Consider the following 11,035-nt stretch of genomic DNA (forward strand, 5'->3'; position numbering starts at 1 on the left):
AAAGCATCATAGTTTTGATCATTTTACAGGAGACTCAAAATAAACCGATTAAATCGATAAAATTGTTTTCAAACAAAAAGGATGCACATGGTAACACTGAAATTCTCGTCAAAAAGAAAAATGCCGCTGCAAAAAAGAAACGTAATGATAAAGGTATTTTGATAATAACTATTCTTTTGACAAGGACTTGTTTTAATTTAAAAAATCGTGATTAAGTTTATTTAAAATACAACATGTTAATTGATATTAAAATGCATAGAATTTACAAAGGAGTTATGTTCTAGGTTGGTTTCCTGCGTTGACAGTGGAATTCGTGTATTTTCTTTATCACTCCAATAGATTCAAGAAAAATGTTCGAAATGGTAAGTCGTTGATTCTGAAATACGTTTCTTATAGTTCCTCCTCCTTTAAATCGTAGTAAATGTAATAATGATACGATTTACTGTATTCATAGAGTATGGCGGAGCCGATGGTTGTGGATGTACCACTGGAAGATAATGAGAACAATGAGGCGGAATGTTACGTGGTTGAAAATCCTAGTTTAGATCTCGAGACATATGCTGCATCTTATACTGGCTTTGCTAAATTGTACAGATTGATGTTCATAGCTGACCATTGCCCACAATTGAGATTAGAAGCTTTGAAGATGGCAATTTCTTACGTTATGACCACATATAACGTAAATCTCTATCAAACTCTTCATAAAAAACTCGCTGAAGCCATTGCTTCTGCTGGTTTACCGGATGTTGCTGTCCAAATGGGCTCTCAAGACATACCTGTCTTAGATACAATGTGGGTGGAAGCAAAAACCAAAAAAGCTGCTATAAAGCTTGAAAAACTAGACACTGACCTCAAGAATTATAAAACAAATTCAATTAAAGAGAGTATCCGGAGAGGTCATGATGATCTTGGAGATCACTATTTGGATTGTGGAGATCTCACTGGAGCATTGAAATGCTATTCTAGAGCTCGAGATTACTGTACAAGTGGTAAACATATTATTATGATGTGCCTCAATGTTGTTAAAGTATCAGTGTACTTGCAAAACTGGGCACATGTTCTTAATTATGTATCAAAGGCGGTTGCCACACCAGACTTCAATGAAATTCCAGGAAAAGATTCCAACCAGTCCATTTTGACTCGCTTAAAATGTGCTGCGGGCTTAGCTGAGCTAGCAACAAAGAAATATAAATCTGCCGCAAAGCAATTTCTTGCAGCAAGCATTGATCATTGTGATTACTCAGAACTTCTCAGTAGTAATAATGTTGCAGTTTATGGAGGACTATGTGCTCTGGCAACATTTGATCGGTCTGAATTACAGAAACAAGTCATAGTTAGCAGTTCTTTTAAATTATTCTTAGAACTAGAGCCACAGTTACGTGACATCATTTTTAAATTTTATGAATCTAAATATGCTTCATGTTTAAGGTTACTTGATGAGATTAGGGACAACCTTCTCTTAGATATGTATCTAGCACCACACTTAAATTCACTCTATATGCAAATACGCAACAGAGCACTAATCCAGTACTTCAGCCCTTACCTCTCTGCTGACATGCGCCTTATGGCTGCAGCTTTTAACCGCACAGTGACTGCTCTTGAAGATGAATTAATGCAATTAATACTAGATGGCCAAATCCAAGCCCGCATTGATTCACACAATAAAATACTGTATGCTAAAGATGTAGATCAAAGAAGCACTACATTTGAAAGGAGCCTGGCTATGGGAAAGGAGTATCAACGGAGGACATCTATGCTTATTCTGCGTGCTGCAATGCTCAAGAACCAGATTCATGTCAAGGTGAGTATTTAACACTGGAACAACTTTTAAGCATAGAGTTTATAGCATAGTAATATATTACAATTTTAAATTGTACATATGTTATCAACCATGTGAACTTTAATCAACAAATTACAATTTACCAAATTACAATAATAAAAAAAATATTTTCCTTTGGTAGAATGTTGGCCGTGAAACAGGTCCTCAAAGTGGAGAGGCTCCTGGCTCCAGCACCAGCCTCACTCCACGTGGCTTCGACCCTGTGCCGTTGTGATGAATTACCTCATAAGCTAGCAAACATTTTCCTTTCACATGACAATTTAAATGTTACCTACCTTGAATAACATGACATATAATTAAATCTTAGTCACAGAATAACATAAAAATGTTTCCACATTTACATTTTCATGTGAAGAAAAAAATTCAAATAGAATCCCTTTTTAAGTACTGATAATATTTGCTTGTATTTGTTTACTGAAAATGCAGATATAGATCTGTATTTCAGCAAATTTGCCAATGTAAAATGCTGGTATCGTTTTAAGGAAAATGTTGAATTAAAATGGCTGGTGCAAGCATTATTCACATTGTTTATACAGAATTATTCATGTAACCAATAATTATTATGTCTACGTAATTTTTAATAACATTAAAAGTAAAGCCATACTTGTTTTGTTTTTTATGATCTGTCATTATATTATTAAGACTGAATATGAGACTATTTTTATTGACAGTTTATCCATACCTTGGGGGTTGATACAATTGAAGCAGTAGCCATCATACAAGTTATAAAACTCAGAACATCAAATTAAAAAAAAAGTACATTATCAACACCTTTTGTAATAGAAAATTGATTTGTTTTATTTTTGTTTCAATATTAGCAGATTTTTGTACATTTATTAATACCTATTTTTGTACTATTCCAAGTAAGCTCTAGGCTCGTGATAGGATATGGTTTATGAACTCTCAACCACATGATGGGAAATCCGTAACCTTAATCATTAGGCTATTGGCGCTCTAAATACACCAATCATATATTTTTTAATTTGATTAGATTCTGCTTACATATTTCATTGAGTATGGTAAATGCTTGCTCCTTGGGTGCAGTGATTTTCTACTATATATGCTCAAGTATTTTTAAGGCTAAATTCGTTAAATTGTAAAAAATTTAAGAAATCAATAAATCCTGACAAATGCTGTTACATTAGAAACAGTTGTAGTGACTGTAACATCTGTGGCTTAAATGGATCAGTTCCAAGTGACAAAATGAAAATGACTGGTTTTGTATACCAGTGGAAATGTTACTATATTTCCTATAATCAACATACAACAATTTGCACACCCTCTTGAATACTGCTGCAATTTCAAAACCCATACTCAAGAAAAATGTGTTTAAAATAGAACATGTACAATATTTTCACTTATTTTTAGAACTACATTTTTCAGCATGTTAAATTGTATGATGAAAGTACATAATATTTTCATAACAGCTGTCTCCCGCGACTCCATCCGCGCGGAATAAAAAAAATAACTTAATGAATAGCCTATGTTCTTCCTCACTATGTTCTACATGTGTGAAAATTACATCAAGATCCATTCCGAAGATACCTTCAAACAAACATCCATTCAAACCTTTACATGTTATAAACATTAGTAAGATGAATGCTATAGTAAAAGTGATTCATATTTTTATATACCTGCTACATTAAATGTATATTCATTGAACATAGTAAATACCTTTTATTACATCTCTGTGAATGCTATAGTTTCACATACATTAAATATGAGACTGGATGAGTCATCCATAAATTGAAGAAGTGTAAACTGAGATTAGGGATAGGTTTATACTAAAAATAAAATCTGAATATACGGAAAATTATTACATATTGCCATATGTTTTGATTGAATTTACTTATTTACAAATTTTAGAACATGGAACATAATATTAATTTGATATGAAAATGAATACAGTAAAAACATTATTATTTAACATAACATTTATTGTACTTCTGCTTCTGTTAATAACATATTGGGAATGCCTTTTGTAATTGGAAATTGTCTACCAGATTCAGGACATGTGAGATAACCTTCTTCCACTTCAACCTCCAATAACACTTTGTGAGCTTTCCTTAAAAACTCTTCATTATCTTCGAACTTGGGGTCTATAGTTGGTGGTAATCCTTCATTGTGTCCAATACTGTCAGCCGCTTTCCACAATACTTCCCAATCTAATTTTGGTATTATCCGGGAAATAAATTCAGGATTATATTCAACCTCAGACACTTTTACAACAGTTGCGGTTATAGCCAAGGGATAGCCGGTTATTACCCCTTTTAAACATTTAGATGTGAGCATATTATGAGTGATAAGCTTCATTTTAACCAATTTTGTTTTGTCAATGAATTCATCACAATTAAATTTTGTTTTAATTTTTCCCAGCGCCTAAAATCTAAAAGACATTGACATATGTCATCTTTTTTTTAGTTTCCGTTTCCTAGAAATTGTTTTATTTGGTACTGAAAAGCAAAAAGCCATGTTTATCAGTCACTTTAGATGTGTGTGCACAATAACATGCGTAAAATAGTGAACTTGATTTTTTCGATTATATAATTAGCGATATGATTTAACGTTAACTAGAAATATGTTTAGCATTTAATAAAATCTGGCAACCTGACTCTTAATTAATTACTCTCTGTGCATTTTGGTTTCACTTTTTGGCATTTTTTATATACTCTTTGGCTTAGCTCTTTAGTTTTTGGTCACGTTTATATGTTAACTTGTCAACAATGTACGTGTCATAGTGTGTCAGTTTTTGTTGGTTTTTGTGAGTCTAAATTCATGTATGTCTGAGTTTTGAAAATGTCTTTCATTATAATTTGTTTACCATGTTTGCATATAATATAGATTAGTAAAAAGTAAATATTGTTTATTTAACCATCCACATCAAAAGCACTCGTACAACATTCAACAATAAAGAAAATCGATGAACGGTTAACTGTATTTTGTGGTAAGACATTTAAAGTTTTGAAAATGTCTGACCAAAAGAAATCGATTAAAAACTCAGCGTTGGCAGAAAGTACGAGATCGCCTAACAATGAAGAGGCATCGGGAACGCAAGAAGTTGCAACAAATCATGGGAGTGCTACTGATGTCGAAGGCTATAAGGTGGAAAGTAAGAATACACCAAAAGGTAAAAATTCAAGGAAAAAAGAGAAAATAAGAAACATGCATTTAGAAATGCCAACAACAACTGGCACTCAACAGCAAGGGCACGCAATTCCGGGAGTCAGCACTGCACCACAGTATCAGCCCTTTTCTGCATTATTTCATCAAGATTTATTTATACATCCAGGTATTCCTTTAAATGCAAATAACTCCAAATATTTGGAAAATCTTGCACATTTGCAACTTTACCAACACAGCATGCAAAATAATTGTGTGAATTTATTGAGGATGAATAATCAAATTGGCAGTTTACCAAATTCTCCTTTAACCCACCCAAGCTCTATATCACATGCATGGAGCAACCCAGGTACACCCTTGTGCAATGATCAAATCACCCCGCGATTTTTGCAAAATGTGATGCAACATCCTCTTCTTAACCAGATGTATGGAAGACAAGGTAACCTACAATTTAGACAAGATAAAAGACAAGTTGTCTCTGGTAAAAATGGCACTATTAAAGAAACTCCCACAAAGAATAAAAATGGTAAGAAGAAAGATCAAGAGGATAAAAACTTTGAACCTTATTTAAATGCAGAAGCGGTAGATGCTGGCTTAAAGGAAAATAGTTTGGTAGAAGGTGTTTTAAGAATAAATCCCAAACAGTTTCAACATGCATATGTTTCCAGCAGTGACAGAAGCCTTCAAGATATCCTTATTGATGGGGTTAAAAATAGAAATAGATCTCTTGAAGGTGATGTGGTAATTGTGCAAATAATACATCAGCCCGATGAGAGCAATGATGAATCAAAGCAAAAGAAAGGAAAGGTTGTTTACATCAAAGAAAAATTACATACCAGAACCTGCATTGGTCATTTAAAACTGATGCCAGATAAGAATAGACAGAAAGCATTGTTTGTGCCAAGAGACCACAGAGTCCCTAGATTAAATATCCCTTTCACATGTTGGCCAGATAATTTTTATGCAGAGGCAAAGAGTTACGAAAATACCCTATTTTTGGCCAAAATAGAAAGTTGGTTTGATACAAGATTTGCTTTAGGTAAAATAATATGTAACATTGGCCAATCTGGGGATATGCTTTCAGAAGCAAAAGCAATTCTAGCTCAGACAGATTTAGATGTTACCCCATTTGGACCTGAAGTAAGAGATCTCTATCCACGTTTGGATTACGTGATACCAGTGGAAGAAATAAAAATACGAGAGGACTGTCGTAAATTATGCACCTTTAGTATTGATCCAGCAAATTGTCGAGATATTGATGATGCTGTGTCATGCAGAAAACTTGAAAACGGAAATTACGAAATCGGAGTACATATTTCAGATGTATCCCATTTTTTGACAGAGAATACTATATTAGATGAGAAAGTAGCAGAAAAAGCCACAACAATTTATTTAGTTGAGAAGGCATACCACATGCTCCCTGATGATTTATGCATGCTATGTTCTTTATTCCCAGGTGTTGATAAGCTTGCCTTTTCTGTATTTTGGGAAATAACTGATAATGCAGAAGTCTTAAGTCACAGATTCTCCAAAACAGTCATTCATTCATGTTGTCAATTAAGCTATGATCATGCTCAGGCTGTTTTGGATAGTAGAGAAGATGCAGAGATGTTATTCCCCGAGTTTTATAATGGTTTTGAATATAAAGATGTTTATGATACAATTAAAACTCTTGGCAAAATTTCATCAATATTTAGAAAATCTAGATTTGACAATGGTGCATTACGTATTGACCAACCAAAAGTGTCATTTCATCTGAATCCTTCAACAGGACTACCAGATGCCCTTTGGGTGTATGAAAACAAACAAAGCCATCAGCTTATTGAAGAGTTTATGTTACTAGCTAATATGACTGTAGCAAAGAGAATTTATGATGACTATCCTAATTTAGCATTCTTGAGATGCCATCCTCCACCTAGTGGATATATGTTGCAACAGCTGGCGAAATCATTAAAACCAATGGGTATTGACTTGGATGTTACTTCAGCGGGTAGCTTGCACAAATCATTATTGCAATATATTGAGCCAAGTGTGGCTGATAGAGGCAAGGCTATGGTTCTCAATATGTTGTGTGCTAAACCAATGACAAGAGCTAAATATTTCTGTGCTGGTGGCTGCACAAGTGATGATGATTTCCAGCATTATGCTCTTAATGTTCCACTTTATACTCACTTTACTAGCCCCATTCGACGATATGCTGATATTATGGTCCATAGGTAAATTATATTTATGTTACTAAATTTTCACCCAACATTATATTGTAAGTTTATAACTCTTACAATTTATAGAGATGTGGTGCTAATAATGATATATTCACAATATATAAATCTAATGATATTTTTTCAGGCTTTTATCAGCAAGTTTAAATTTTCGAGAAACACCAAAGTGGGAAATTGACAAAGTAAAAATGGTTGCGGCTCAATGTAACAAACAAAAGTACAATGCTAAAAGAGCAAGTGAACTTTCAACAGAGTTATATACATTGAAGTATATAGAAATGAATTCACCTTATGTTACTGATGCAGTAGTTGTTGATATTAGGGAAAAATATATTGATGTCATCATAGTCGCTATAGGATTGAACAGAAGAATTTTCTTCAACAATGTAAGTTTTTTTTTTATTTATTATACAAAAACTTAACATAACAATACAAGTAGCAGTTTACAATTTCTTTTTGGATTATGCCTTTAAAATTTAATTCATAATTTTTTTTAATAGGTGGAACTCTCTAATCTTACTATAAATGCGAATGTTGAATATCTAGAGGAACACATAGCCTACCAATTAAATTTTTTTTTTGTCAATCCCCTGTGATCGTTAACGCGGGCATTAGCTAGTTTTAATAAGTAATAGGGGTACTCTAGGGTGGTCAAGTCATATTGGCAACTGCAACATATATTAAAGAACAAGTATAGGCTGTTTTCTATTTCCTAGTCATATAGTAGGCGTTAAATATATAGTCACAACATTTTAGGATAGTAATGCTTTTTAAACTGAAATATATTTTTCAAAACAATCATATTTTTACAGGATTTCCCCGGAGAACATAAATGTATCAAGAATGATGCAGGTATCAAACTATCTAAAATGGAACTGCTATGGAAAGCAACGGATACTTTACCAGACGTGAAACAAGTGATTGAAGTCTTCTCTATTGTAGAGGTAGAATTGAATAGAGATGAAGATATGGTTAAAGTTGATACTAAACTTGTAAGACCAGTTTGAATTGTTTAGGATGAAATTATTGAATGAATTTTCCATATCCATTTCAATCGTAGATGTGTGTGATGACTTTTTAATTTTAAATTGTAGCTGAATGTTAAAAAAGAGCTATTTAGATATTAGTTATATTTTCTTACTAAATTGACTTGTAGATTTTGTCCCTTTAGGACTATATTTTACATCTATGACTTGTTTGATTGTGAGAATTTTTTATAATAAATGTGGTAGTGGTGTACTATCTGTTGCAATTATTAAGCTTAATTGCACAATGAACGACCTTTCTCTTTCTCAAATTAAAGTTTACTAGTATTGCATTTTGAATGGTCTCTGTAATGTACTTAATATTAAGGCATTTTATTTCTCAGGAATAATAATAGATGGGATAATGATTATTTCCATATCAAATATGGCTAGAAATTTTGAATCTATTACATGGTCGCCTTGTTTGTGACTCAAATTTTATGACAATTTTAAAAATTACTTATATGTTTTTGAATGGATTTTTTAGTGTAATTTTGACGTACAAATGCAATTTGGTGAAAAGTATTAAAATTTTTAGACTAAATGTAATCTAAATTATTTAAAATATATTTATAGACATTAGAACGTTTATGAACTTGTAATTATTGATTTTAATTCCTCGCACAAAAATGTTCTTTTAAATAATAAGTGTCGTGTTTACAATTTTTAAGAGTTATGGACAAATGAACGTTTGCCTTTTTTAATTTTATTATGTGTAGTATTTTAGCATAATATTTTTGCACTAGCATTGTATAGATTTACTCGTCGTGTTGAGTGGTATAGCCACTAAGTACAAGATATTGAATATTGACGTAGATTAAGAACGGATGCTCAACAGGCAAACCTTCTAGCAAATAATTACAAAATAATAATTGGAATTGTTGACGTTTTACAACATTATAAAATATAGAGTTGGAAATAAGCATTTTTTTATTCCATTAGGGAAATCTTCCATTTTAAAACTCTAAAAAAAACTTGGATTACTTAAGGTTTACCTAAACATTAAGCGTATGTAAAGATTTTCTTTTTAAATATAATAATAATTAGGTATGTTACGTTCTAATAATATAACAATTTGCAACACTAAGTCATTTGGATTCAAATCAAATAAAAATGTTTTCACGTATGCATTTATAAAGTAGTCTTTTGTAAATTATTTATTGTGAATATTTCAATTTCTCTTGAACTTCTAAAATAAAATTTTGTTCAAAATTTAATAATTTTATTAATCGAAATAACCTGTTAATGTTTTATTTAATAACCTGTTAATGTTAATTAACCTTCCAGTACATTTTTTTCTGAACGAAGTTGTCAGTTTAGTGACAGGTGACACCAAAGAGTATATAAAATTATGGGTGACACTGTCAATGTCAGTTTTGTTTTGTTATCGCTTATCACCTGCATTGAATCAAGGATTGGCTAAAGAAATTGAAAAAATAAGTCTATTTAATCTTGAGTTTGCAGTTTTTAGTACTAATATAATAGGGTAAATGCCAATATCCAATGGAGTCAAAGAAAGAAATGAGAGAACTTTTTTGTTTTTCTAATTATAAATCTATTACAAAATTTGTTAACAATTTAGAAAAGTTCTTTTTACAGAAAAAAAATACATATTTATGCTCCTCTAATTCCATTGATATGGAACAAATTGACAAAACTTACTTGAATGAGATTAAAAATGTTGATAATGTCAACGTTTATTTCGGTAAAACATTAGAAGAACTCAAATGCGTTATATCTGATGACGGGTTTCGAGAACATGAGATTTTTATAAAATTTTCTGGACCTAGAAAATATGAGATAACTAAGGTTAATTTACCACATTTACCTTATCAAGATGAAGTATACAACAGTATAAATGAAATAATTGATACATTCAGGAATCATGTAATCAATTTAAGTAATTATTTCTTTGAGTTGGAACAAATCGATCAATTTTGTTCTATTATGGAACCACTACATCCCACTTATAAAGACGAATATCGAAAAATAGCTCTAGGTCTGTAATGTACTAAAATTTTGTTTGATACAGTATAAATATAAGCGCTAGCTTATTCAATACAAGAATAAATATGTTCATTAAATAAAAATAAATTTTAACAGATGAAAGAACTTGGCTCCATATAGAAGTAACTCCAGATGGTGCAGCAAAAAACATTTACCTAATAGGTCAATCTGAAGCTTGGAATGATAAATTACAAAAAGGTTTTTTAACATGGGATCATGATAAAAGTATCATTGATAATATCATTTCTACATTTGGTAATGGTTTATCTAAAATAATTTTATTTACATAAATAAGAAGTTTAATTATTAATCATATTGTACTATTTTAGATATATCTAGTTTTTCAAATAAACATCACATTATTTTATCGGAACCAGTAACAACAATGTTAGAGAAACAACATTGTGCTATTTGCCTGTGTGAGGAATTGCCAGATAATCCTAGTGTGCCACAGCCTATCTGTCAAAATAATGCTTGTGGTGTTTACTACCATAGGAGCTGCTTATATGAGGTTTGTGATGTTTATTTTCTTATCTTTTATCTTTATTGTTTTTAATGCAAATTTTAAATTTTTTTTTCTTTAGTGGCTCCTTGCATCAGCTGGTGGACGCCCACCAGCTTTTGGAGTGGCAACCGGTAGCTGCCCAACATGTTGTCATCCTATAGCATGTTCACTACTTGAAAAATAAATAATTTATATTATACTCTTCCTTAACTGTGGGCATAATTTTATATAAGAGATCTCAGTACAGGAAACAGGAAAAGATGTAGCAAACCTTAGTATCTTCAACTCTTTATTCCAGCTGAACAATAAATTATAGAGT

General features: G+C 31.7%; 4 protein-coding genes across 5 annotated transcripts; 3 read left to right on the plus strand and 1 right to left on the minus strand.

Moving 5' to 3' along the window:
* Positions 1-74: 74 nt before the first annotated feature.
* On the plus strand, positions 75-2,445 carry CSN1b (COP9 signalosome subunit 1b). The gene is made up of 4 exons (XM_013316778.1): positions 75-153; positions 285-362; positions 455-1,801; positions 1,962-2,445. The coding sequence occupies exons 2-4, from the start codon at positions 351-353 to the stop codon at positions 2,052-2,054; spliced, it is 1,452 nt and encodes a 483-aa protein (XP_013172232.1). The 5' UTR covers positions 75-153; positions 285-350; the 3' UTR covers positions 2,055-2,445.
* A 1,298-nt stretch (positions 2,446-3,743) lies between these two features.
* Positions 3,744-4,260, minus strand: Trmt112 (tRNA methyltransferase subunit 11-2). Its single transcript, XM_013316779.1, has one exon. It carries the CDS (start codon positions 4,151-4,153, stop codon positions 3,776-3,778), a length of 378 nt encoding a protein of 125 aa, XP_013172233.1. The 5' UTR covers positions 4,154-4,260; the 3' UTR covers positions 3,744-3,775.
* A 304-nt stretch (positions 4,261-4,564) lies between these two features.
* LOC106121232 (DIS3-like exonuclease 2) lies at positions 4,565-9,278 on the plus strand. Its single transcript, XM_013316777.1, has 3 exons — positions 4,565-7,176; positions 7,307-7,565; positions 7,992-9,278. The coding sequence occupies exons 1-3, from the start codon at positions 4,808-4,810 to the stop codon at positions 8,184-8,186; spliced, it is 2,823 nt and encodes a 940-aa protein (XP_013172231.1). The 5' UTR covers positions 4,565-4,807; the 3' UTR covers positions 8,187-9,278.
* A 275-nt stretch (positions 9,279-9,553) lies between these two features.
* On the plus strand, positions 9,554-10,926 carry Fancl (E3 ubiquitin-protein ligase Fancl). Of its 2 annotated transcripts, XM_013317081.1 has the most exons (5): positions 9,554-9,690; positions 9,804-10,203; positions 10,308-10,466; positions 10,541-10,722; positions 10,796-10,926. In XM_013317081.1, the coding sequence occupies exons 2-5, from the start codon at positions 9,843-9,845 to the stop codon at positions 10,898-10,900; spliced, it is 807 nt and encodes a 268-aa protein (XP_013172535.1). In that variant the 5' UTR covers positions 9,554-9,690; positions 9,804-9,842; the 3' UTR covers positions 10,901-10,926. The 2 variants fall into 2 exon arrangements, with proteins under 2 accessions (XP_013172535.1, XP_013172534.1); XM_013317080.1 differs by having other exon boundaries at positions 9,554-10,203.
* The last annotated feature ends 109 nt before the right edge of the window (positions 10,927-11,035 follow it).

Source organism: Papilio xuthus, unplaced genomic scaffold, assembly GCF_000836235.2.
Source record: "Papilio xuthus unplaced genomic scaffold, Pxut_1.1 DF826945.1, whole genome shotgun sequence".
NCBI classification, from domain to species: domain Eukaryota; kingdom Metazoa; phylum Arthropoda; class Insecta; order Lepidoptera; family Papilionidae; genus Papilio; species Papilio xuthus.

Coding starts and splice junctions, on each gene's coding strand:
- LOC106121232 (XM_013316777.1), top strand. CDS start 4,808: ATGTCTGACCAAAAGAAATCGATTAAAAACTCAGCGTTGGCAGAAAGT. Junction 7,177..7,306: donor GCTGATATTATGGTCCATAG/GTAAATTATATT, acceptor ATATTTTTTCAG/GCTTTTATCAGCAAGTTTAA. Junction 7,566..7,991: donor GAAGAATTTTCTTCAACAAT/GTAAGTTTTTTT, acceptor ATATTTTTACAG/GATTTCCCCGGAGAACATAA.
- CSN1b (XM_013316778.1), top strand. Junction 1,802..1,961: donor AGAACCAGATTCATGTCAAG/GTGAGTATTTAA, acceptor TTCCTTTGGTAG/AATGTTGGCCGTGAAACAGG.
- Trmt112 (XM_013316779.1), bottom strand. CDS start 4,153: ATGAAGCTTATCACTCATAATATGCTCACATCTAAATGTTTAAAAGGG.
- Fancl (XM_013317080.1), top strand. CDS start 9,708: ATGGAGTCAAAGAAAGAAATGAGAGAACTTTTTTGTTTTTCTAATTAT. Junction 10,204..10,307: donor ATATCGAAAAATAGCTCTAG/GTCTGTAATGTA, acceptor AAATTTTAACAG/ATGAAAGAACTTGGCTCCAT. Junction 10,723..10,795: donor ATAGGAGCTGCTTATATGAG/GTTTGTGATGTT, acceptor TTTTTTCTTTAG/TGGCTCCTTGCATCAGCTGG.